This window comes from Monosiga brevicollis, genomic scaffold (assembly GCF_000002865.3).
Source record: "Monosiga brevicollis MX1 MONBRscaffold_3 genomic scaffold, whole genome shotgun sequence".
Lineage (NCBI taxonomy): Eukaryota > Choanoflagellata > Craspedida > Salpingoecidae > Monosiga > Monosiga brevicollis.
In genome coordinates, this window is record NW_001865040.1 from 1,062,174 (window position 1) to 1,085,399 (window position 23,226).

At 53.3% G+C, this 23,226-nt stretch overlaps 6 protein-coding genes across 6 annotated transcripts in view; 3 read left to right on the forward strand and 3 right to left on the reverse strand.

Annotated features, from left to right (window-relative positions):
* The window catches only part of MONBRDRAFT_5765 (uncharacterized protein), a gene marked incomplete at both ends in the record, with an annotated part of 15,153 nt that extends 13,095 nt beyond the window's left edge, over nt 1-2,058 (forward strand). The window contains one exon of the mRNA XM_001742998.1: nt 96-2,058. Within this exon, the coding sequence (XP_001743050.1) occupies nt 96-2,058 (1,963 nt within the window). The remainder of the gene's footprint in view (nt 1-95) is intronic.
* Nucleotides 2,048-8,553, reverse strand: MONBRDRAFT_22897 (uncharacterized protein; the record flags this gene model as incomplete). Its single annotated transcript, XM_001743319.1, has 18 exons — nt 2,048-2,155; nt 2,226-2,372; nt 2,440-2,500; nt 2,613-2,789; nt 3,014-3,108; nt 3,209-3,362; nt 3,529-3,929; nt 4,082-4,171; nt 4,254-4,567; nt 4,837-5,015; nt 5,126-5,213; nt 5,331-5,958; nt 6,268-6,369; nt 6,664-7,490; nt 7,611-7,710; nt 7,801-7,953; nt 8,172-8,272; nt 8,403-8,553. 18 exons carry the CDS (start codon nt 8,551-8,553, stop codon nt 2,048-2,050), a joined length of 3,876 nt encoding a protein of 1,291 aa, XP_001743371.1.
* A 335-nt stretch (nt 8,554-8,888) lies between these two features.
* MONBRDRAFT_22898 (uncharacterized protein) lies at nt 8,889-13,047 on the forward strand (the record flags this gene model as incomplete). Its single annotated transcript, XM_001742999.1, has 15 exons — nt 8,889-8,942; nt 9,067-9,358; nt 9,437-9,561; nt 9,667-9,918; nt 10,021-10,191; nt 10,266-10,415; nt 10,785-10,832; nt 11,152-11,351; nt 11,460-11,547; nt 11,674-11,769; nt 11,921-11,999; nt 12,300-12,382; nt 12,583-12,693; nt 12,776-12,862; nt 12,955-13,047. 15 exons carry the CDS (start codon nt 8,889-8,891, stop codon nt 13,045-13,047), a joined length of 1,929 nt encoding a protein of 642 aa, XP_001743051.1.
* Nucleotides 13,048-15,035: 1,988 nt separating this feature from the next.
* On the reverse strand, nt 15,036-15,878 carry MONBRDRAFT_22899 (uncharacterized protein; the record flags this gene model as incomplete). The annotated part of the gene is made up of 1 exon (XM_001743320.1): nt 15,036-15,878. The coding sequence occupies one exon, from the start codon at nt 15,876-15,878 to the stop codon at nt 15,036-15,038; it is 843 nt and encodes a 280-aa protein (XP_001743372.1).
* Nucleotides 15,879-16,444: 566 nt separating this feature from the next.
* Nucleotides 16,445-17,698, reverse strand: MONBRDRAFT_19605 (uncharacterized protein). Its single transcript, XM_001743321.1, has 4 exons — nt 17,676-17,698; nt 17,447-17,596; nt 17,091-17,327; nt 16,445-16,843 (listed from the first exon to the last, which is right to left on the reverse strand). Exons 1-4 carry the CDS (start codon nt 17,676-17,678, stop codon nt 16,805-16,807), a joined length of 429 nt encoding a protein of 142 aa, XP_001743373.1. The 5' UTR covers nt 17,679-17,698; the 3' UTR covers nt 16,445-16,804.
* Nucleotides 17,699-18,632: 934 nt separating this feature from the next.
* On the forward strand, nt 18,633-21,577 carry MONBRDRAFT_31211 (uncharacterized protein; the record flags this gene model as incomplete). Its single annotated transcript, XM_001743000.1, has 9 exons — nt 18,633-19,052; nt 19,200-19,309; nt 19,432-19,759; nt 19,890-19,968; nt 20,072-20,133; nt 20,229-20,304; nt 20,445-20,542; nt 20,631-20,741; nt 20,855-21,577. The coding sequence occupies 9 exons, from the start codon at nt 18,633-18,635 to the stop codon at nt 21,221-21,223; spliced, it is 1,653 nt and encodes a 550-aa protein (XP_001743052.1). The 3' UTR covers nt 21,224-21,577.
* Nucleotides 21,578-23,226: the final 1,649 nt, after the last annotated feature.

The following is a 23,226-nucleotide window of genomic DNA, read 5'->3' on the forward strand; positions in this document are numbered from 1 at the left end:
GCCGCACCGATCCGTCCGCCGACGGAGGACCAGGTGCAGATTGGGAGCCGAGGGCCCATGTCGGCGGGGACGACGAGCGGCGATGCCTTCCGCAGCTACCGCAGCGAGCGACCCGAGCCGGTGCGTCACCGTGACCAGGTGTCGCTGAAGATGGATGGCGACGAGGGGCGGTTTGCGACGACATCGAAGGACGCTTTTGGTGCCAAGGATGGGGAGCGTGCCGCGCCGATCCGTCCGCCGACGGAGGACCAGGTGCAGATTGAGAGCCGAGGGCCCATGTCGGCGGGGACGACGAGCGGCGATGCCTTCCGCAGCTACCGCAGCGAGCGACCCGAGCCGGTGCGTCACCGTGACCAGGTGTCGCTGAAGATGGATGGCGACGAGGGGCGGTTTGCGACGACATCGAAGGACGCTTTTGGTGCCAAGGATGGGGAGCGTGCCGCGCCGATCCGTCCGCCGACGGAGGACCAGGTGCAGATTGGGAGCCGAGGGCCCATGTCGGCGGGGACGACGAGCGGCGATGCCTTCCGCAGCTACCGCAGCGAGCGACCCGAGCCGGTGCGTCACCGTGACCAGGTGTCGCTGAAGATGGATGGCGACGAGGGGCGGTTTGCGACGACATCGAAGGACGCTTTTGGTGCCAAGGATGGGGAGCGTGCCGCGCCGATCCGTCCGCCGACGGAGGACCAGGTGCAGATTGGGAGCCGAGGGCCCATGTCGGCGGGGACGACGAGCGGCGATGCCTTCCGCAGCTACCGCAGCGAGCGACCCGAGCCGGTGCGTCACCGTGACCAGGTGTCGCTGAAGATGGATGGCGACGAGGGGCGGTTTGCGACGACATCGAAGGACGCTTTTGGTGCCAAGGATGGGGAGCGTGCCGCACCGATCCGTCCGCCGACGGAGGACCAGGTGCAGATTGGGAGCCGAGGGCCCATGTCGGCGGGGACGACGAGCGGCGATGCCTTCCGCAGCTACCGCAGCGAGCGACCCGAGCCGGTGCGTCACCGTGACCAGGTGTCGCTGAAGATGGATGGCGACGAGGGGCGGTTTGCGACGACATCGAAGGACGCTTTTGGTGCCAAGGATGGGGAGCGTGCCGCGCCGATCCGTCCGCCGACGGAGGACCAGGTGCAGATTGAGAGCCGAGGGCCCATGTCGGCGGGGACGACGAGCGGCGATGCCTTCCGCAGCTACCGCAGCGAGCGACCCGAGCCGGTGCGTCACCGTGACCAGGTGTCGCTGAAGATGGATGGCGACGAGGGGCGGTTTGCGACGACATCGAAGGACGCTTTTGGTGCCAAGGATGGGGACCAGGTGTCGCTGAAGATTGATCCTGACTCTGTTCTGCGTTCTTTTTCTTACCCCGCTTTGTCCGCGAGACGCCCGCTTTTTTGTCCTCCTTATGCCATTGATCAGCAGCCCGTGTATTCAACAACCACAGCTGATACCTATCGTATCCCCTATTCTTTTCCTGACCCGTCTGACACTGTGACCTCAGACGGCTCACAGCATATTCCTTTCGGTTCGATTTCTCGTCCTTCTAGCTCGGTTCCTCTTCCTGCTTCGGACGTCGCATCATTTTATCATGATCTCGGACTGCCAAAGCAACTCGATATTCCTGCAGCTGATCGGCCTTTTAAGCAGCTCATCGTATCCCACCCACATGAAAAGATGGCCTTCGAGACCACTAATCGCGCAACGTTTCGCGACCAGACGAAGTTTGTGCGCGAGCGATTCCACTCGCCACAACGGCGCGTTGACATTGGCGAACCTGTCAAAGAAGCGCACTTAATTTCGACGATGCATAGCGCACACGACTCTGCTGCTATCCGACCGACAGACGCTGCACATCGCACTGAACAGCTCATATTTAATGTCAATTCACCAGCGTCGCCACCCCAAGCTGTGTCACGCTATCTCGAGGCATTGCACCACAAACCTGGTCTCGCAATGCCTAGCCGCCATCTTCCAGATCGCCCCCGCTTCTTGCCTGCATCAGACGACAATGCTTTGCAGTCAACGCGTGACTTGCTTCCCAGCTCCTTCTTCAAGTTGTAAGGGAGCGCACAATGCCTTCTTTATCAAGGGCATCTAGCCATTTCTTTGCAGCGCCTGGCGCGTCTTCCTTTAAATTCCATTCACGCTTGTCGCCAACCTGCATATCCCAAACGTGAGGATGGCCGCGTGCAACACAGAGTATTGTGCACGAATTGCCTGGCACGTACCAAAAGCAAGCAATCCCCCTCAACGCGGCAGGTCAATATCGTGCCCAAGTCAATGTAACCTTTGTAAATGGTTGGCTTTCCGTCTCGGCATTTGTAATACTCCATAATTGATCCTTTCCGAATGAAGTAACGCTTCTTTCGTCCAGCCTACTCAAGAATACATGTCAGTGTGGCATACTGGGCAGTTTCATTGTGTGCAGCCCACGTATCTCACCAAAACACCCTTTTCCCCCTGTTTCCAAAAGTAAGCTCCAACAGCATCCGCCCGGTTTTTCCTGCCAAGAGAGCACCCATGCAGACACCAGATATGAGGTGAATAGTGTCACTGACACGCGCATACAAACACAAACTTGTTGACGTGGCCAAATGGCGATATCAGGCTCGAACCGCAGTTTGTCAAGCCTGTCTGCGACTTCGGGGCGGTAGAGCTCGGACAAGGTCCGAGATCGACCGGCATGAACCACGACTTCTTGTGCCGTTGGTGCTGCTGCCAGCACCTCGGCTGCCGCACTGGCGCGTTGATCAAAGTGAGCAATACTCCCGTCAAAGAGACCGGCAAGTAACCTTTGCCCATTCGACAAGCCAGCAAAATGTAAGGTTAAAATGGCGTGGCCTGTAAAAATGTTCTGCACAAGTCTGGCTTCGGTTCCATTGACAGCATAGACCTGAGATAAAAGAGAGAAAAAGCAGCATGTCATAATATAGTGCATTTGAAAGCAAGACTTGTGTGAGCAAGACTCGTATGTCAAATACTGTGTGTCAAAGACTCGTGTGTCAAAGATGCGTACGTGGAGGCGGTGCTGCCAGCCCGAGAGTGCAACAATATCTCCGTTGGCGGTTGAACTTGCAGCCTTGAGCGAACCAAGTCGAGGACGAATGACGACTGGAGCAGCATTTTTTTCCACACAGTGATGGATGGAGAAGATGCCTGCAGTGGTGGCAAATCCCAAGTGCCATGGGCCCACCATGCACATGCCGCTGACTTGTCCAGCAGGCACACGGATAGCACGAATCTTGGAAAGCAAGCCCAGTTGCTCATCCAGCAGCAGCAACAGGCATTGTCCGCCTTTGCTAACGGCGGCTAAGACATGCTTTTGACCAATCATGGCAACAACTGGACCGTCCTCAAGCTCCACTCTGATGAGATGAACGACACATCAAAAGTAAGTATGATCAAAAAGAAGAAAAAGAAAAATGTCAAGCAAATGACAACGCGAAGCCAAAGCAACGGCGGTGCACTTGAAAGCGTTGAGTGGCCCAAACATGGCATGAACCGCAAACGTCTGACGAAAAAGTAGCCAACCTTGCTGTCGGAGAGAAATCATCGAGTTGCAAAACCTGGATTCGACCGGTTACCTCACCGAGGCAAAGAAAGCGCCGTTTCTGGCCAATACAGGCAAGAGCATTGACCTTGTGTTCAACGGTCATTGTGGCATGCACCGCCCAGCCGTCGGATTCCGCAACGGCTTCCCACAGCTTCAGCTCACGGGCTTCGCTCACGGCCACAAGTAGGGTATCCGAGGCAAAAATGCAGGCTGTGACCCAGTAAGAGAATCCTTCAAAGGTTTCGCGCAGCTGGCCATCTGCAGTCCAGAGCTTAGCGGTTTTGTCGCGCGAAGATGAGAGAATAAGCTCGGTGGTCGAGCTCAAGCTCGTCACCTCACGACCATGACGACGAGCGGTGGCGGGAGTCTGGTTGGCACGCTGCCAGACCCGTATGGACAAGTCATCACCGCACGTTGCCACCAGCTTTTTAAGTATTGAGCCATCGCGCACCAATGGACAATGAGCGACATGGGCAAGGCAAATGAGAGAATCAGCAAGCTGTATACGATCATTCGATGCCAACATCTCACCTGATTCTCTGGAGAGATTGCCACATGATTGACCCAATCACTGTGGCCTTCGAACACGCCCTCAATGGTGAATGCTGCGGTATTGATCATCTGCAGGAGTTCATTCTTGATGACAAAAGTACACGATGGCAAAAGGGTAAGCGAATACTTTGTGAAACAGTCGAAGACGTACCTTGCAAGACTTGTCTGAGGAAGTGGTCAGCAGTCGTTGATGAGTCTGATCGTGTAACATGAACAATACCGTGCCGTCGTGTGGGCGTAGCTCCTTCAAGCAGTCACCGGTACGCCAGTCCACGAGGCGGAGGGTACGTTGATGATCACAAAGAATGATGTGTTTGCTATCATAGGGTGCGAAGCTTGTTTCGCTGTCACAGTTGTATGCGTTGGGAACTTCAAAGCAACGCATGCTTGGGTAACCAAGAACCGAATAGCCGTGGAAATTGTGGGCCAAAATAATAACATGCGTATCCTCGGCTCGTTGATTTTCTGCAAAATCACAATCCCAAGACATGAAGAGCAAGCTATTGACCCGCATCTCACGCACAAAATTGATGCAGGCCAACTCTTCGCCGGTCAACGAAAATCGGCGAAGCGATCCCTCGAGATCACAGATGATCAACTCTTCAAGTTCCCACAAGGGCTGGCATGCAGTAAAGCGTGTCTGAGCTGCAAGGAAAAAAGCGTGAGAGATGAGAGTCAGGGGATAGAGCCGGGCAGTACAAGCATCTGCTTGAGTTCAGAATGAAGAGACTTACGTTTCCAAATATGCATTTGTGTCAAGGTGCTCAAATTCCACAGCGAAATGGTGGCGCCCGTGCAAAGGAGTTTATCTTTATCAGGGGAAACAAAGACATTGGAAACGGTGGAATTGAAGCCGTCCAAGCGAGCAATAGGCTCGTTGCGCTCGAGGGCCCATATGACCACAGTCCGATCGCTGCGACGCAGGATGCAAGGCGTAAAGTTTGAAATTTCTTTCGCTGACGGTATGTCCCCTTTAAAGAACTGGAGCACACAGAAGATTGTAGAGCGATCTGTGCCACTCACCTCGAGGCAGACAACAATCTGGTTTCGCTCAAGAAGGCGACGGAGGTAACGCGCTCCAGATGGCCAGTCAAGACCTGCACGAGACCCCCTGCAAGCAGCCAGCGAGCAGGTTCAGCAAAAAAACACATGCTTTCGGGTTACGCTACGATGTAAGAGAGCGTGTGAAGAATGAAGAAGGACTCGGTGTGGGGAAGAGGATCCGCACCTCCAAAGTGTGCCAACACTGGTCTGGATGGCAGCAAGCTAGGGCCGCGCTCAAGCAGACCGCGAGCTTCGCGCACGTAGACTTGCACCTGCTCTGAAGTGGCCTCCTTGTATTCCTCCCGATCACTGGCATGAAGGAGCAATTGAGTAGCAAAGGACGTTTGACGACCCTCGAGCTCCGTGCCGAGAATGCGCAGTATGTTGTACAAACAGCTCACAGCTTGGACCACATCCGTGTGATCGGCTAAAGTTTGCCATTGACAAAGTAAGGCCATGAGTTGGATTGGACCTTCTACTTGACAGCTAGCCTCCACCCAGGCGACGTTGAGTAGACAGTGTTTCAAGAGCTCCTCGAAGCGTCCCGCCTTTGTAAGCAGGTGGTGCAACTGGAAGATGACGCGCGGGTTGGGCTCAAAGGAGCTGCTCGAGATGTTGTAGGGATGCAAAATGGGAACGCGTCGAGCACGATGCAGGCTCACATCAACATCAAGCAGACTTGCGCCGAAATAGCGGATGGCAACTGCAATGATGGGTTGTACATCCATGGTTGCCAAGAACTTCTCAACAGCCTGCTCAACAAAGGGATGGATCCAGGTATGCACACTGAACATGCCAATGTCGGTTGAGGTCTAGCATTAGGGTTCAAGGGTAGGCAGCACAATTGTCATAAGATAGCAAGAATTCACTACAAACTTTTGTGTCTTCTAATGACGTGCATATGTGCAAACGACGGGGGGGGGCGGGGGGAGGCATACCAAGAACGGACGAAGTCGAGCAAGAAGTCGAGCAACTACGAGTGGGGGCACGCGCCGAAGAGGAGGTGTCCAATGCACAAAGAGCTCGTCCAGTACGGCGTCGTCAAGAGAAAGAATGTGCTCCAGCTCTTGGGTGGTCAGCCCGCGGCGCGAGTGAAATAGGAGGGCGAGAGTGTGCCGAACCAAAATTGAACCCATCGCTTCGCAGCTCTCGTGCAGAGTTGCCTCTAGTCGCTGGAGAGTTGTTGGGTGTTCGGGGACGATGACGGTGTCATAGGAGTGAAGCTGAAGACCAAATTGAACGAGCAAGGCAAGGTGAAGCCAATCAGGTTCGGCCGCATGCATGGTCATTAATGCGTCACGCTGGATCGGCTGAAGGACACGCCCATGCATTGCAAGCTGTTGGGAGAGATACAAATCCGCAGCATCGGGAGACGGCAGCTGCATTGAACATAAATCAACTCCAAGCCGAGCGGCTGCCTCACGGAATAGAGACTGGTACGCCTTTGCTCTCGAGTCGGTACTAAAGGAAGCAATCACGTATACGAATGGGGGAAGTCCACTTGCAAACAGACCAACCAAAAATTCGAGGGAAAGATCAACGAGTTGGTCCAGAGCATCGATGACAACGACCACAGGCATGGCTGAATTTGCGCGCTGCAGGGCTGCTTTAAAGCGTTCTGTTGTGAAAGTGGCTGGGTCACCAGCGCCTTCAGGATCGAAGAGTTGCTCAGCTTGAAAAGCCAAATCGTTGAAGATGAGCTCGGCATGTTGGGCACGCGTCGAGAGTCCACAGAAGCGAGCCAACAAGGCGCGGCTGGAGTCTTGGCGTAGGTGCTGCACCACCTGTGCCAAAAGTGTTGTTTTGCCAGAAGCACCCTGGCCCTGCAGAAAGAAAGGCGACAGGCCTTGGCTCGCATCTCGAGCAAGGTAGTTCCAGACAGGCGCATTGCGCTGCTTAAGAATGTGATTTGTGGCATGCGCGGCGTGTTTCAGGTGGACATCGATCTCCGTGGCAAGCTGTAGCTGCATTGAGCTCAAAGAACTTTTCCAAGCAATGTGCTGACTGTGAGTGGCGTCGATGGCAGTCGAGCAAAACTTCTCCACAGCAAGAGCCAGCTCTGTCAGGTACGTGCTCCGAATAGCCGAGCCCGGATCAAGCAAATCGCTGGCCGATAAGGTCCATTCCCGATACTGAATGCCGTCGCGTGCACGAAGGTCTCCAATCATGTGTTTGAGTCTGGTAGAATCGTGCGATGCAAAATCTGCATAATCGACCAGAGCTTTGACGAGGGGCTGAGATTTGCTGCGAGCATCCAGTTCAGAGATGGCGCGATGCAGAACCAGCATGTCGCGGTGGGACTTGGCACCCAAGGCGTAGGCTGCCTCGATTTCCATACTTGTGACTAAGTTTGCACGCGCACACAGAAAGCATGGCGTAAATGAGATTAAACCATGCACCTGGCAAGGCCTGGAGTCGTACAAGAGTGCATGTACACGGTATTTCGAAACGGGAAAGCACTGACCGGAAGTCAGTTGAGAACGCAGTTTGTCAGAAATGAGCCGACCGGTGTCCGTCGCCACCAAATGCATGGCATCAATGAGCATTTGGACCTTGTCGACCGGCTGAAAGTTAGCATGAACCGATGTGAGCCGTGAGCAATCACCGCAATCCCACACTCACTCACTCGCTCCCCGACTCACGCACTCACTCACCAGCGCGTTAAGTTGCTCAACGCTGAGGCAGTGTGTCGAGGGAATGGCATTCTCGTCAATCCGATAGATTGTGCTCAAAAGAGGGCGTAAGAAGGGTACAAGATGTTCTTGCAGAATCATAAAGTCAGTGTGCAAGATCAGGTTGGGGAGTGGCTGCCAACCAAAGCGATTGCCCAGAAGGGCAATGAAGAACTCGGCGCAGGATTCATGGGCACACCGCCGGACTTCTTGGACGCAAACATCCACCGTTTCGTATTGATCCACCACATCTTGAGTGATTCCCCAGCTGAGATCGAGCAAGCGAAGGTACGATGTATCAATGAGATTGAGCAGCATGAATCGGTCCAACCAAGGTCGGCAGAACTACACACACGGAGCGTAGAGAATCCAAAATCGATGCCCAGATGATTTGCCTGCGCCTGCAGGCTGGGCAGGACATTGGCAATGAGATAGTCTCGTTCGGTTTTGAAGTCTACAGCGTGCCCGTGAGAGAGAATGTCATGAAGATGCATATGAGCTGCTCGCGTGACATCGCGGAGACCCAAGACTTGGCCCTCAGTGGATTGGCCGCACAACTGCAATGGATATTGGCTGATACGTACCCTTGAAAGTTGAGGAAAGAAATATTTGCACCCGATGCTTCGGCATAACCGAGACCTGTGACGTCCCTTGCACCAGAGCACGATAGCTTTCCAGGACCGCGGACGGGCCGGAACCGGCCTCCGCCGTCCCCTCTTGTTGCCTTTCCGCCATGGCACCGACACTGCTGGCTTGGCAATTGTCAGACGATTTGATGTTTGCGCAACAGAACAGAAACCGTTCGTCTGACAAAAAAGGAGAGAGATGAACGTTGACGTTCAAAGAGTTTACATCCGGATGTTAGTTGACGAGCGTTTGAACTTTTGGCAGCTCAAGGCTTGAGACAAACGGTGAGGCCAGAGGCGGCGAGTGGGTTGTGCTCGCGTGGATGCATGAGTGACACTGGTTGGCATTGCGAGTACGAGGCTCAGCCGGTGGTATGGTGTCGCAGATGTGGAGACACCCCAGGCGGTTGATTCTTTCGTGACCCGCGCTTGTTACAAGCAAGAATGGCGCACGATTCGCGCGACACAAAAATAAACCTTCCCCTTGAACTGTCAAACGTGAGTTGATGCAACCCGAGGCCACCCGGTAATGATAGGGTAGGCAGGAATTGGAATGCCTCTTCGGCCATGAATGTGGTTGATCGAAGCATCCTGAGCATGTGTGGTCGCCCAAACGTGGTAGGCGCAGGAGGAGGAGGAGGAGGAGGTTTTGGTGAACACCGATGATGAGTCCAAGATCGACGTACCCTCTTCGCCGGTTGTCGTGATTGATCTGGAGGACCAGGAAGAAGGCGGCCTCGAAGACGATGTCGTATTGCTTGACCCAGAACCGCGTCGGCAGCGGCGTCGTCACAAAACGTGCCAACACTGCCAGCAACGCTTTCGTGCGAGCCTGCTCTGTACCGTGCCCGGCGTCCAGCTGTGTGGTTCGTGTGCACGCGCTGGTGCCACTGATATCATCAAGGCTGCCATGGGTAGGTGCATGTCCCCTTCATTCCATAAAAAGCGCAGTGACCCATGCTTGCACGCACGGTCTAATCGGAAACATATAGGTGCTAGACGTGACGCGTCGCTCCCAGACTTTCCAAACACGCCGCTTGAGATCTTGACGGCTGTGGGTGAGGAAGCCGTCGTTGCCTACGGTGCCCAGCTGGCTCAGGATGGATGCCAAGCAACGGTGCGTGTACGCTCGCGGTAAATCGTGAAGCACGGCGTGCCAAAAGTGTAACGAACCCGATGGCGGGACTCGCTTGACCTGACCCTGGCCGCTGCCATACACTAGCCCCGCTTGCCCTGTTCCACGGCTGGACTCACCCGTCTTCTACAAGCCGTTGAGGCCATCAACCCAACCGATGCTGGTGGAGGCCCGCCTACTACCGACTCTTCCCGTGGTGCACGAACCAATCGAGGACGTGGTCGTGGCAGACGTGGTCGTCGGGCCGCGAAGCAGCCCAAGTACATGGCACAAACGGCCTGGTCAGCCGGTACAGGCTTTGGTGGACGTGAAAATTCGCGCCTAGATGCACGACTTCTGGTATGCCCTACATGTCCTGGTCTGCAATGGCCGCTGACTGGCCGTGCCTCTGGCAAATTGCCGACCTTGTTGTTTGTCGGAGATGAAGGCGCAATCTAACAGGCTTGCCTGCAGGACGCTGCATCTCAACGTCAGAGCTCCGAGGACGCACGATTGGAGCAGCGACTGCGAGACCTGGACATGGCCTTAAAGGGCGCTGAGCTCACTGCACCGACGTGCTTTGCTCTGTGGTACCATGTCCTGACCTCGGGCATGCTGGATACACTGACCAATGTACGGGGGAGTCGCGATTTGTTGAAGCAACGGCCTCTCCTAAGGTTTTGACTCATTCGCGGACGGCCACCTAGATGTTGCGAAGTGTCAATCTTGCCGACATGATGGAGCAGCGCAGGGCCGTACATTGTGCCCTTTTCAGCCTGCTCGCCACCTTTGGGGCTAAACCAGAGCTGGCCGCCCTTCTTGCGCCTCAGTGGAAACTCAAGGACGCCCTTGAGGAGGTGCGGTTGCTCGTGGGTTGCACCTTGGCGACTAAACCGTCGTCTTGCAGTTGGTGTTTGAGTGATGCTTGAATGCGATGCCTTATGAGGCGAATGTTAATTTCTCGCTATGCGTCGGTATTGCTTGAGCAATCTGTAGCACATACGTGTGGGGCGAAACGATGAGTTTGAATGCAATGTGGTGGATGTATTGGACCTATTACGGGGCATCAAGCGAAATCTTCAGGCAAGCAGCCGCGCACGCAAGCACGCCCAAACGGGGCCGTTGCTTTCTTTTGGCTTGTGTTTTTCTTTTCTTGGTCGCGTAGCCTGTGCATTTCCAGGCGCTGGATGAGATTTGGCCGCTTCATGCATGCGCCGTTTGTCCAGATTCTGCAAAAGACTTCACATGCCTCTGCCGTTGATACCAGTTTGGAGGTACGGCCAAGAGCGCAACGGGGCATACCGTCTCACATTCTCCACAGACAGCATGGCGTGCCAGCGCCGAAGGGCGTGTTTTCAAAGAAAATGGCTTGCTAAAAAACTACAGTTTTACAATTTGTCAAGAGCTGACTTGCTTGTGTCCCCGAATTCCCCTCAGATGAACCGAGTGGTCACTGATTGCGTTCGTCAACTTGATGCAAGCATGGCGGGGATACCTCGCTGCCTCATGGCTGCGAAGAAGGCTGCCACCATTGATGTTGAAGCGCCTATGGTGGGCTTGCCCGGCTTTATTCATTGTCCTTACTCTCGTTAGAATCTGCCAGTGTTCCTTGACATTCTTATTACCATCCTGGGTGCGAAACGGCAGGAGATTGAAGAGACCGAATCGTTGAGTGAAGCAGAAGTATACGTGAAGGAGCTGCGCAATCAATCGTATCGAACGATTGAAATGGACCTTGGTCGGCATTCTTTCAGTTCACAAGCCCGTGCCCTGAAGCAAGCCCCTTTAAAGCGGTATGGCACCGGCACATCTGCCTGCTTGTTATCCATCCTTTGGGTTGGTTACATGTCATGTCATCCGGTCTCATCCGATGATTGGTCGATTGCGCCGTGCGTACGCAGCATGAAGCGCATCCAGAAGGAACTTGCTGCGCTCTCGTCGTCGTTGCCGCTGAGTTTCTCGGGGAGTATCTTTGTCCGAGCAGACGAGGTATGACGACATGCACAACCCAACTCATCAAAGAGGGGTTTCCACCTTCACACGATATCGGCCAACTCATTAAACGTTTTGCTCTGCGTGTAAATTGGCTCGTCCTTTTGCTTGCTCAACGCCCAGGCTCGACCGGATGTACTCAAGGCACTCATCATCGGTCCGGAAGATACGCCTTATGCCAATGGCTGCTTTTTTTTCGATATTTTTCTTCCTGAACAAGTGCGTTCTGATTGCACGCATGCATGTTTAATATATTATGTTGAGGGCACCTGCGCTTGCTCGTGGCGCCACTTGGTTTATTGCTGGCTCCCCCTTTGTCTGCTCCTTCCCTCAATGTTCTCTTGCTCTGAACTGACGATGCTGTGGATAGTATCCCCAAACACCACCGCTGGTTCAACTCGTCACGACTGATCGTGGACACGTGCGCTTCAACCCCAACCTGTACAAGAGTACGATTTGATGCTTATCGCCATCTGTACAGTGCCATGCTCGCCCTGTCCTGCAACCCACCAATGTATTATTCCATTTCGAACAGATGGAAAAGTTTGCCTTTCTTTGCTGGGAACCTGGCAAGGGCCGAGCTGGGACCCCCAGGTTTCCACATTGCTCCAGGTGTTGCTGTCCATCCAATCGTTAATCATGGTAGGCAGATTGCACGTGTTTGGCATGTTGAACATCCGCCGTTATCAGCCACCATTATAGCTGATGACGCTGTTTTTTTTTTTTTTGTTTTTTTTTTCAGGTGCCAGATCCTTACTACAATGAGCCTGGGTATGAGGAGCATGGCAACAAGCCTACATCTCAGCGGTATAATCGCGCTCTTCAATATCAGGTGAGGCTGCCTACGGTCATATGAGAACTGGCTTCGGAACACTCCGTGGCCTGGTGATCGTCGTGCACTATCGCTCGAGTTGAAAGTCTGAAACGTGCCGCAGCCACGATCGCAGTCCCTGATTATTATAAAGTTGACAGCACAACAGCTCAGGAATTGCCCGCCTGTCTTTACACTTCGATTTGGCGGGTTATACTTAGACGGCGCGCGTGGCCATGCACCAGGTGCTGCTGCACACGCCACCCGAGTTTCTCCACGTCGTCTCGACCCACTTTCGCTGCAAACGTGCTTGTCTCGTGGCGCAGCTGCAGGTGGGCTGCCTAAACGTTGATGCACCCAAACCTGGCAGATCGACCGCCACCGGCTGACTGATGAATCTCGTGAAATCCATAGGCTTGGCGAGAACAGCTCATGGCTCATCCACCAGCGCATCAAGGTCAAGCCGGGCGGTTCGGCCAGCCTCCGCTCCATGAACTTGAGGTTTGCCTGGACCGTTTGCATCATGTCTTCACATGTCGATGAACATGTCCGTGGTGGCACTTATGCGTCTTGGATGTTGTGATCCGTTCCAGGAAGTATCGCTTCAGGCTATGGACGTCGTTGTTGCACAAGTTCTTCAGGCAGTGGACAAGCTCAAGGTGGACAAGGAAATTGTGGTGCTGTAAAAAGTTTGACTTGAATTTCTGTTTTGATTAAACATTGTATGCTTTCGGCTTGGCACCGGAAAACCGGCCAGCATACAACGATACGAAAAGGTCGTACTCCACTCAACAAGAACCGTCTGCAAGTGAAAGCGGCACCATGTACATGTATGCTTCTTATTATTGATCAATCTTTTGAGTCTCTTTCTTCAGTCATGTTCAACGAAGGAACCCATGCCGGGAGTGGTTGTGTTGCACGGCCCATCCCACACCCAAGTCCTAGAGGTCAGAACCCAGCTTTGCCGGCTGAGCAACCGCCTGCGGCTCTGATGAAAGCGGGGTGACATTGGCTGACGTGGGATGCGTGGCTGGGCCTGCAGTCACTACGACATTGCTTCGGGGTTGTTGTACAACCACAATGCCACCTAAAGTCGGAAGATGCGCGGATGCGGAGCCAGGATGTGAGAAGAAGAAATTTACAAACCAGATCAGATCAGGGGTACAAGTGTACCTTGGCCGGGCACGTGTTGAATCCCAGAGGGTCTCCTACACAGATGGCGGGCATTCCAAAGTTTCACGAATGAGGGGAGCGACCGATCCAATCGCCCTTGACTTTGGAGCGCAAGCAGGCGGGCAGCACAGTCATTGCCTTACACAATAGCAACGCCATTCTCGCTGGTGTACACCAGCGGGGGCTCGGGTCGGTCTGGTGGCCCTGCTTTCGAGTCCTCGCGCGGAGCCGGGCCGCCTCTGGAGCACGACCAGCTGGCTGGCTTGACATGCAGGGCGCCCATGGTGCTAGGGATGCTCAGCAACGGTTGGTGAGCTGGCCGTGTGGCTGGCTGAGAGCTCAATTCAAAGCAGCATGCCCCCGTCCCGCGATCAGCAGCAGTCGCGACGGTCGCGTTGTTTGTTGGCAACGAAGGAAGTTCGTTCTTGTTTTCCTGATCTGACATTTATCGGAATTGTCATCCTTTTTGGAACTGATGTGAACCGATCAAAGCCGACTGACTGGCGCGAGGGCACAAGAACCGCTCGGGCGGCAGCGAAGATAATACAGATGCCTGCGATGCAAAGTTACAAGCAACATGGATGAGGTAGTTCCCAATGAGTTATCTATTGCGGATCAGCCACTCGCTGCCAGACCTCGTTTTCATCCTGCCTGAACACCGCTTCGTGGTCTGATCCTAGCTGACGAAGATGATTCAACCCAACGTGCGAGCAATCCTTGAGGAGCTAGGTATGAGCCATCTGGCATGTGGCTTGTTTTTGCTTTTTTTTGCTTGGGTGACAGCTGCCAGCTAAACTGGCTGCGTGGTGGTGCCGCTGCTTGCTTTGGGCTCGACAGAGGCCACTGAGGAAGGCCCGCGTTTCTCCGGGGCGTTTGTGAGCAGCATGACCCACTTGTTGCTGGAGCATTCAGGTCTGTTCTTCACAACCCAGAACGGGCATTGAGAAAATCTTGCGTGCTGTGTGATCTTGTCGCTTAGTCCCTGGTGGTATGCCTTGCATAGTGCTGGCTGCGCAAGACCTGCTTGACTTTTCCCGCCATGCTCGGCGCACGACCGTGCAACCTGAGGATGTATTGTTGCTGGCACGACGCCAGCCGAACATGGTAAGCTCAATCCTTCCCGACGCCCTTGATCCTCCAATGTTTATCTACCATGCCTTCCAAGGCGTGGCCAGCGCTCACTGTGCTGGAATGAATGTCCATATAGGTGCGCCAGCTGCAAGACACGCTCGAGGCCAAAGCCCCCGGCGCCGCTGCAAAGCGAAGCAAGCATGCTTGAGATTTTGAAGCTGACTGACTCTGGATAGTAAGGCTTAATAACGAAAGATTGGTAATTGTAAGTTTTGAGCGACACATGCCAGCCATCATGTCGTGATCAAGTTGGACATTCATTATCGTTCAATTTCAACCTCGCAAGGTGCGGGTATCCATAAAAATTTCAGGTATCGCTGAAATGTGAAAATGGTCAACCATGTTCCGCTCAACCATGGCAGCGCCAGACTTATGAAGACGAGAACTGCGCAGCTTCGTTCGACTGATCGGGTTGAACATATAGGATAAACTTCCAGATGAAACAAAAGTTCACCTGTGGAAGAGTCGCCTCCACGCACTGACGCAAGAATTTCCCGTCCCGAATCGCTCGCAGCTCGGAGCTATCCTCCAGATGAGGACGCTTTTCCGAAGGCTCTGCAGCAAGCATGTCCGCAAAGGTTGGCTGGCGCTTGACCGGCTTCGGTGCGTCGCCCCTACAGACATCAAGAATCGTCTGCAGAAAAAAGGCAGGGTCGCTCCAGCGCGTCTTGTCCAGAAATTGCTTACAGTAAGCCAAGTCGCTTTCCAAGTAGCGATCGCAAACCGCCTGTGCAAGAACCACAAAAGCCTGATAGCGCAGGCTCGGGTCTGGGGAAACTTCCCGCATCTTGAAGAGCATGAACCCACGAATGATAGCCTCTTGTCGCTTTCCGTTCCAAAGAGCGACCCGAAAAGGTTCTTCCTGGACCGCAGTCACGATGTCCACATACGCGCGAAGGCTGGCACTGTGTCCTTTCAGAAAGTGGATCACCTTGCCAAGCTCGGTGCGCTGGGAAATCTTCGGTTGGGTCAGAAACTTGATCAAGCGCTGGCCAATCCAAGCAACCATATCCTCGTCGTCATCCGAGCCGCGACGCGCTGCCCACGGATTGGTTGATCCCACTGCTTTAAAAAAGTTCTTGTACTGCTCTTCGGTTGGAAAGGTCACCTGCGTCGACTCGACCAAGTCGAAGTAAGTGTAAGCTCCTTTGAGGCTCAGGCGAACATCGTTCTTGATACCCAGAGCAGCAGTCAGACAATGGGTGAAGAGCATCTCAGCGGTGTTTTCCAGCCAGGCAGAACTCTGGTCTCGCAAGGGGCCAGGTATCTCTTCCCCTCTTCCCTTCCAGTGAAGAGCTTCAGCTTCACGAAGAAGTTCTTCCATCTTTCAAGTTTGTACAGAAGAGAATTCTGATTCTGGAAAGGAAAAGCGAAGGTTTACGCAAACCCCAACTAACCCCGCGTCCTCGTGGATCGAAAATGGCCCTTTATGGATTTCCGGTTTGCAGGTCTACAGAGCTTCCATTTGCGGATCTTCTCGTAAGAACAACTTCTTGTAAGGACGATGCTGTACAGCACACAATAGGGGACGCTACTTTCCATCACATTGTTTGTCTGACATTGACCGAGGAGAACGTTCAAAAAATTGAATCAGATGAACACTCTTCTCTCTGACTCTCGCTTAAGGCGCTTGAGGAGAACGGTAAAGTCAAGCGAGCGATCCTGAGTTTTCAGAATACCAGCGAGCTCCGAGGTCTTTTCGGTAGTTCTCGAAATACTGATAGAGGTTTGGCTCGATTACTTGGAGCGTTGCGTTCCATTTCTCTTCATTGTAGTGTTCATAGTTGGTAATCGTAATTGAGCGGTCATGTAACTGATTCTCAAGAGCGACGACAGATGCTCAATCGCAACAGTCCAAGACAAAGTCAAGCATCGAGGTACAAACGAGAGCAAAACCACAACAACACTGAGTAGCCAACAAGCAGTGGGTGAATTAAAAAAGTATCCGATATAAAAAAAAAAGAGAGAGAAAAAGACATGTGAATAAGGCGCCGCAGGCGCAAAAGTGAGAGGCAATCCCGTCCCACTACTATTCAACCACGAGGGAGCAGAATTCCAACTCAGATGGTCGGTCGGTGCGCACAGCGCCACCGATCGTTTAAACCCTGGGGTTGATATAAGTTTGGGCTTGTTCTATCATCATTCACGCGTGGTGATGTCTGTCAGGCGTCGCAAGACCTATCACAAAAGGGAAAAAAATATTGCTATCAGTAAAGGAAGATGTTGGCACGATCTACATAAGCCGCATCACCAGACAAAGACAGCGCTGTATATGCATCGTATAGTCACATCCCGGTGTATAGAACCGAGCCGGGATGCCGGCTTAATTAATGCAATGAAAAGACACCAATTCGCCTCTTGGCAAGCAAACACTTGACACGGGCGATTCATGGCATGACGAGTGATGCAGGGAATGCAAATTTACCTCGGTATGGCTTGTTTCTTCAATCTCGCCTGCTAAAAACATCTCGTCCACAAGCGCATAGACCTTGTAAAAGTTGAAGAGAAGGTCAAGCTCGCAAACATTGGTGAAGAAATTGTTGAGGACCTCGACAAAGTTGTGAATGGCTTCGAGATAGGTCAGATTGTTGTCGTTGATGTCCACACAAAATACGAAAAAGAGGCCTGCATAACGCCGGTAGACCAGCTTGAAAGTACGAAACTGCGCAGGCAGAAAGAGCAAACGTGTGAGATGACAAGAACAGTTGGCAAAATACGCATGCCCATTGCGCATGACGAGCAAGTTTGAGGCATCCAAAGTGTCAAAGCTTCAAGGCTCACCTCAATGAAGTTGGTGTGTGATGTGCTGCGCACGGAAATCAGCGAGTGAACTTCCTCAATCAGTTTCTGTTTCTCGTCATCGTCAAAGGGCATGTACCATTTGGCCAAGCGAGTCTTGCCGCTCCGATTTTGAATGAGGAAGAACCGAATCTACACAATCATACAGAATGAGCCCACAAAACAGACCTTGAACGAGGACGAAGAGGCGACGGGCAACCAACTAACGCACCATTGTCGCTCGGTCCAGTTCAGTGTGCGAGTCGATGAAAATGCAGCTCCTCAGGTCAGTGGAACAACAATAAGGGACTTTTGGATGTGTAAATGGGCTATGGGTTTGCGAGGAAAAATAAAGTTAAAATGATACACCTTCTAGAGGCTTGATGTTATTGTTTTAACGCGATTTTACAGGCGGAACTGATACATAAATCATCTAACGGCTCTTTTCTCCAGCGCCACTTGACCCCAAGAGTATCACGCTACAAACACGTGTATCAGTTTCTCCCGCACTTGCCATCGCGCGGTGGCGCTGAAAGTGACCGTTACTTTTGGCGCTGCACACGGTCCATGAAGAATTGTCAGATAAAATTGGATGGCGCGGCGCACAAACCACAGTGTGCAGCAGCCAGAGGCGCCATCACAACATCTCACCATCACAGCAGCACCCAGTTTGTAACGGGCGCCCGTTACGAGATTTCAAAGCGCGCGCTTTTTGGCTTTTGGTGGGTTCCTGCTTGAGCGATCGGGCATGCCCCAAGACAGAGTTGTGAGTTGTCCATCATCACCCAAGCTGACAGCACGAAAAAGTGACCGTTGAAAGTTTCGGCGCGCGGGCGCCAGTTTGCAAAACTTTTGCTCGCACGGACTCCCGTGACCCGCCAATTCCGGTAAGCAACATAGAACCGTGCTGCGCTGCCTGTTGCCCTAGTGTGCACCTCCGATCATGTGGATCCGGTGGTTTGGATCATCGCTCGCTCGCTCAATGCGCTGCCATTTGATCAAATGATCGTCAACCCCGCTCATGGTCGCTTCGCTGGCGCCATGCTGATCTGCCTGTCATTGCTCGCCCCATCTGACCGTCCCTCTCCAGTTGAAGCCTTGGTCGCCACCCAACACACATCATTTTGGCGCCGTCGCCGACTCAGAAACAGGGCACGAGCCCCCCTCGTCTGCCATCAAGTCGTCCAGAATGACACAGCCCACAGCCATGTCCACGGGTTGTCCTGTGTCCCCCAAGCGTACGAGCTATGGTCTTGAGCTCCTCAGCCGCCTTGCCAGCCCAAGCCTGCGTGCCCTCAAGGCCGCAGAGCAGCAGCAACACCCCGAGCAACCAGAGCCACACCTCAGCCCTGAGCCTGCATCCCCAACCACGGCGCGGCGGAGCAGGAGACTTGCCACCCCATCGACTTCCCACGCTTCGAGTCCGCAACCAGCGAGCAACACCCCCACCACTCCAGGCCCAGCCTCGTCCTCAACGCCCACACGAACACAAATTCGAACTGCCACAAGCTCCCGAACCTCAGCCCGTGCCCTAGACCTGGGCCAAGCTGCCGTGGACCAGCTGCCTCGGGCCCGTGGGCCTCGCTCTTCGTCGCAGGCCTCTCATCAGGTAAGCCGTGCCAGAGATTTTGCAAATCTAAACACATACACACACTATCTCTCGAGTCTCTCTCGGATTTCTTTCTCGAATCTCGCGCTTTGACACCCTGAGCCTATTCTTCGCGCTTCCCTGACTTATGGCACCCTTTCTTTATAGAGCGGTGCTAAAACCAAGCTGCTTGAACAAGCCGAGGCAAATTTCACACTCAATATTCCCAGCAAACCTATCCGTCGCATGGACAAGACCTTGGGACGGATTGCGCTTGGGTAGGTGACTTGTTTATCTTGAAATGGGGTACCTTTTTTGCTGATGGGACGCGCCACCAGATGGCCAAGTGGCGGTCGCCTAATACACACGCTGTCTCATTCGAACCTCGTTTCCAATTTAGATTCATCGAGTTTTGCAAGGATCGCCAGGACCCAGAAGTCAATCTCAGTGACGCCGCCGCAGCTCTTGAGGTTGAACGCCGGCGCATTTACGATGTCATTAACGTCTTTGAAGCACTTGAACTCGTTTCACGCAAAGCCAAGAATACATACACCTGGCGGGGTCTTGACGCCTTGCGCACCACCCTGGGTAAACTCAAGACCCTGACCACCACTGAGGCCAACACACCCAAGCGCACAAATTCCGACCCTGACTCGCCCAACACGCGGGCTGACAGATCCCTTGGTGTCCTGACCCAGCGCTTCATCATGATGTTTCTTGTCAGCTCGGTGCGTTGATCGCTCGGCCTCGCTGAGCCCTTGGCCTCCATATCTCTTGGTTGACGCTGTTGTTGTGATTGTTGTTGTTGCTGTTGCCTGTGATGGCCTCTTTTTCCAATTCTCACCGCTGCACCTCCAGACCGGATCTGTTCAGTTAGACACGGCGGCTGACCGCCTCATCTTTGGCTTGGACTGCCCACCAGAGAAGAAGAATAAAAGTGCGCTTGACTCAGTCTAAACTGCTTGTGCACATGGCTCGCCGCCCAGATTTGTATCTCATACCCCATTTGTCGCTTGTGCGGGTACGCGCCCACGTGATAGATCAACTTCGTCGACTTTATGACATCGCTAACATTCTGAGCAGTCTTGATCTAGTCAAAAAGGTACGCCAGTCACCCCCACCCACACACCGACAGGGTCAAGGCCCAGCGTTTTCTGACTTGCACCTGCCCTTGTGATCAAACCACAACCTTTTCAGGATTCGGGCTCTCAAAAGGGGAAAACGAAGTTTGTTTGGTGTGGCGAGGACCCAGCCAAGCTGCCTGCCATCAACAGTACGAGAAATTGGCCCTGTGTTCTGTGCTTGAATCGACTATGTGTCTGCAATATTTCCCGAGTGATGCGTTCTGGACAAGCAGTCCTGGACCCCACACTGCACCGCTCATTTGCATCGCCTGGCCTGTGACTTTCATAGCCGACGAATTTCTGTCCCCTGATCGTCAACCCACCAAGCGTTCCCAGCGACAGTCACTCCTTGCCGGTCGTCCCGATTCGTCTGCGTGTACACCCGTGGTACGTTGGCGGGTGTCTCTGAAACCGCGATCAATTCACCCCAAGCCCTGCTGGCGACTCTGGATCTCACCTGCTATGTTGTTGATAGGCCAAGCGGGCTCGACAGAGCGCCGAAAGTCCGCCCAAATCAGACGAAACACCCACTTCGAGCCAGCCTTTGTCTGGTGGTCCCAGTCGCACACTACCTTTCTCGTTTCCGGTAGGTGCCTGTCCCGTTGCCTCAGCCTGGTTGCGCTTGCACGACGCAGTCTACATGTCAGATTCTCGTCTCTCACTCATCGCATCCCTATTGGGCCGGTGAAACATTGTCAGACGCCCATTGCACAACCCAATTTTGAGGATGATAAGGCGGATCTTCCCTCGACCTCTGCGACCAGCTCTATGCCCTCCTCTGATATTGCGTGCACCACCTCGGCAGACGCGTCGGGGCCCTTCACGACAACCTCATGTGCCCCTGCCTCATCGCTGGCCTCAAGCACCCTTACTCCTTTTCCCATGCATGCTCTGACCAGCCTGCCACCAAACGCTCAAATCCACATTGTCGTGCATCACCAATCAACACCGCAAGACTTGATAGGCTTGACGCGCTCAGCCCTCCCGTCTTCTTCGCAGGTGTTTGTCGTCTCGCCCTCAGCCCTGCAGTTAAACCCAAACGGGCCCATCCATGTGTCACACGGCTAGTCTGTCGACGATAATCATCCCTGTGTCACTATTTGATTGCATGTGGCGGACAACACTGCGTGTTGATACGTGATCAGAAGAGCGTTGCCTTGCCCAAGGCTGGCTTCTGACACTAATCTGCCCTCAGCTGACCATCCAGTGTGAAGTGCCGTGTTTGATTTTATTTTCTTGTGATGACGCTGCCCCAGCCAAGGTTGGGTTTGTTGCTTGATGTCATGCCCATGACAATTGGCTCCCAATGCATGTTTGCCTCGTTCGAGTTTCTATTAGTTCCGCGTGACTGGAAGGCCGACAGCTATATTATTCAAGCGAGTTGAAACTGAAGCCTGAAGAAAAATTGAAGAAAAAAACTTGACTGCCAAACTCCCGAATTCGCATCTTCTGCAGACCGCTGCAGGTGCAGCTGATGACTGGGCCTGGAAAAAAAAGAAGACAACCATGATCGGCCTCTGATGCGTTGAGCAGCTATCAATGGCCAAATGCGAATGCCAAGGCTCTACGCTCTAGGCCTAGTCTACAATCGAGTCCAGATTATTGCTTAGCAAAAGGCAGGCTGATTTCATCAGGACGCGTTGAACCAACAACCCAGACTCTGGTGCTTCCTCGAACATGGCATCGAGCTGCTGCCTGCGTCGGACCACATACCAACAAACAGACACAAGAAGCATGAGAAAGATTATAAATCCTCAAGCTGGGCTTTGACAGGCATAGATCGACCAAAACAAGTCGCTCAAACAGACCTTGTCAACTCAAAAACAATGCTGTTGGCACGAACTTCCGCTCGAAAAGGCCGCGGCTGGCGCAGAACAAAATTGACCTCACCTGTGTCGATAAAACGATAAGATGATATAGTCATCATGATAATGATCATGACCAGTGCATCAGATTACATGTACAAGCAGCTATGGTGCGACACCTCGCGCCACGCGGGCGACGATCATCAAAAGCAAAAATATCGGGCTGCGGGCCAAACGGTTGAGCGATCCAGGTGCATTCCAGTTTGAAACGCACCGAATATGCCTCCCGCACGACAACGCATGATGAGTTTGTGAGAGATCAGCGGCTCCTCTCCAATCGTATTGCGCTGTTACAAGGAAAAAAGTAAACCAGCCAATTCCCAACACACAAAAAGAGGGAAAGATCAAAGAGGGAAAAGCCAGCGCATGCTTGCCCAAACATCATGGAGGCAATGCGCACGAATGAAGCACAAGCACATACACGAAACCGCTGCATGATTGCAGGTGCACGTCGCCGACGCGGCATTTGTGTCGGCTTGCTCAATACCACGTCGCCTTGCAATAGAAAATAGACAGACTCTGCAGGCTCAGCCACATCAAAGAGCGTCTACAGCAGAAAAAATGCCCAAAGTATGAGGATCACGCTCCTCAGTTTGCATGCGCTTCATCAATGAGGAGACCTCAAACAAGTTGAAGGCACAACTGCAATGGGGTCAACCAGGCTCCTGGCTGTCATTTCACTCGTGCGCAGGCCTGACGCTGGAGGCCGGCAACGCTCTCACCTCGCCTTGCGTCACGCGTCGCTCAGTGAAAAACCGCCGAGCCTCTTCCAATGCACTTCTGGAAAAAGTAGCTTCCTCCTCCTCATCCACAAGATAAGCAGCGAGCAGATCTATGGCCAGTTGGCCGTGAGCACATTTCACAGTGGATCGTTGGAAAATTGCAATCAGACCCAATCTAGACTCTGGTAAGACAGGGCTCCAGCTGCTCGCAAAATTCGCGACGCACCAGCAACCGTTCGCGCGTCAATCCCTTGGACTGGGTGGATATCTGCGCCAACCATGCACAACAGCTCATTTTCCGCCCATTCAAGTGCGTGTTCCAAGTCTGACAGCACTTGCGTCCATTCGTCCTCGCCTAAACGCAAAAGATTCCCGAGGGATTGAGCCAACTTCACCATGCCGGAAACTCTGGCCCGGACAAAATTGTTGGATTCCAAGTCACCTACCCTCGGCAGGAAGGACAGATTGACTACGCAGAATGCGC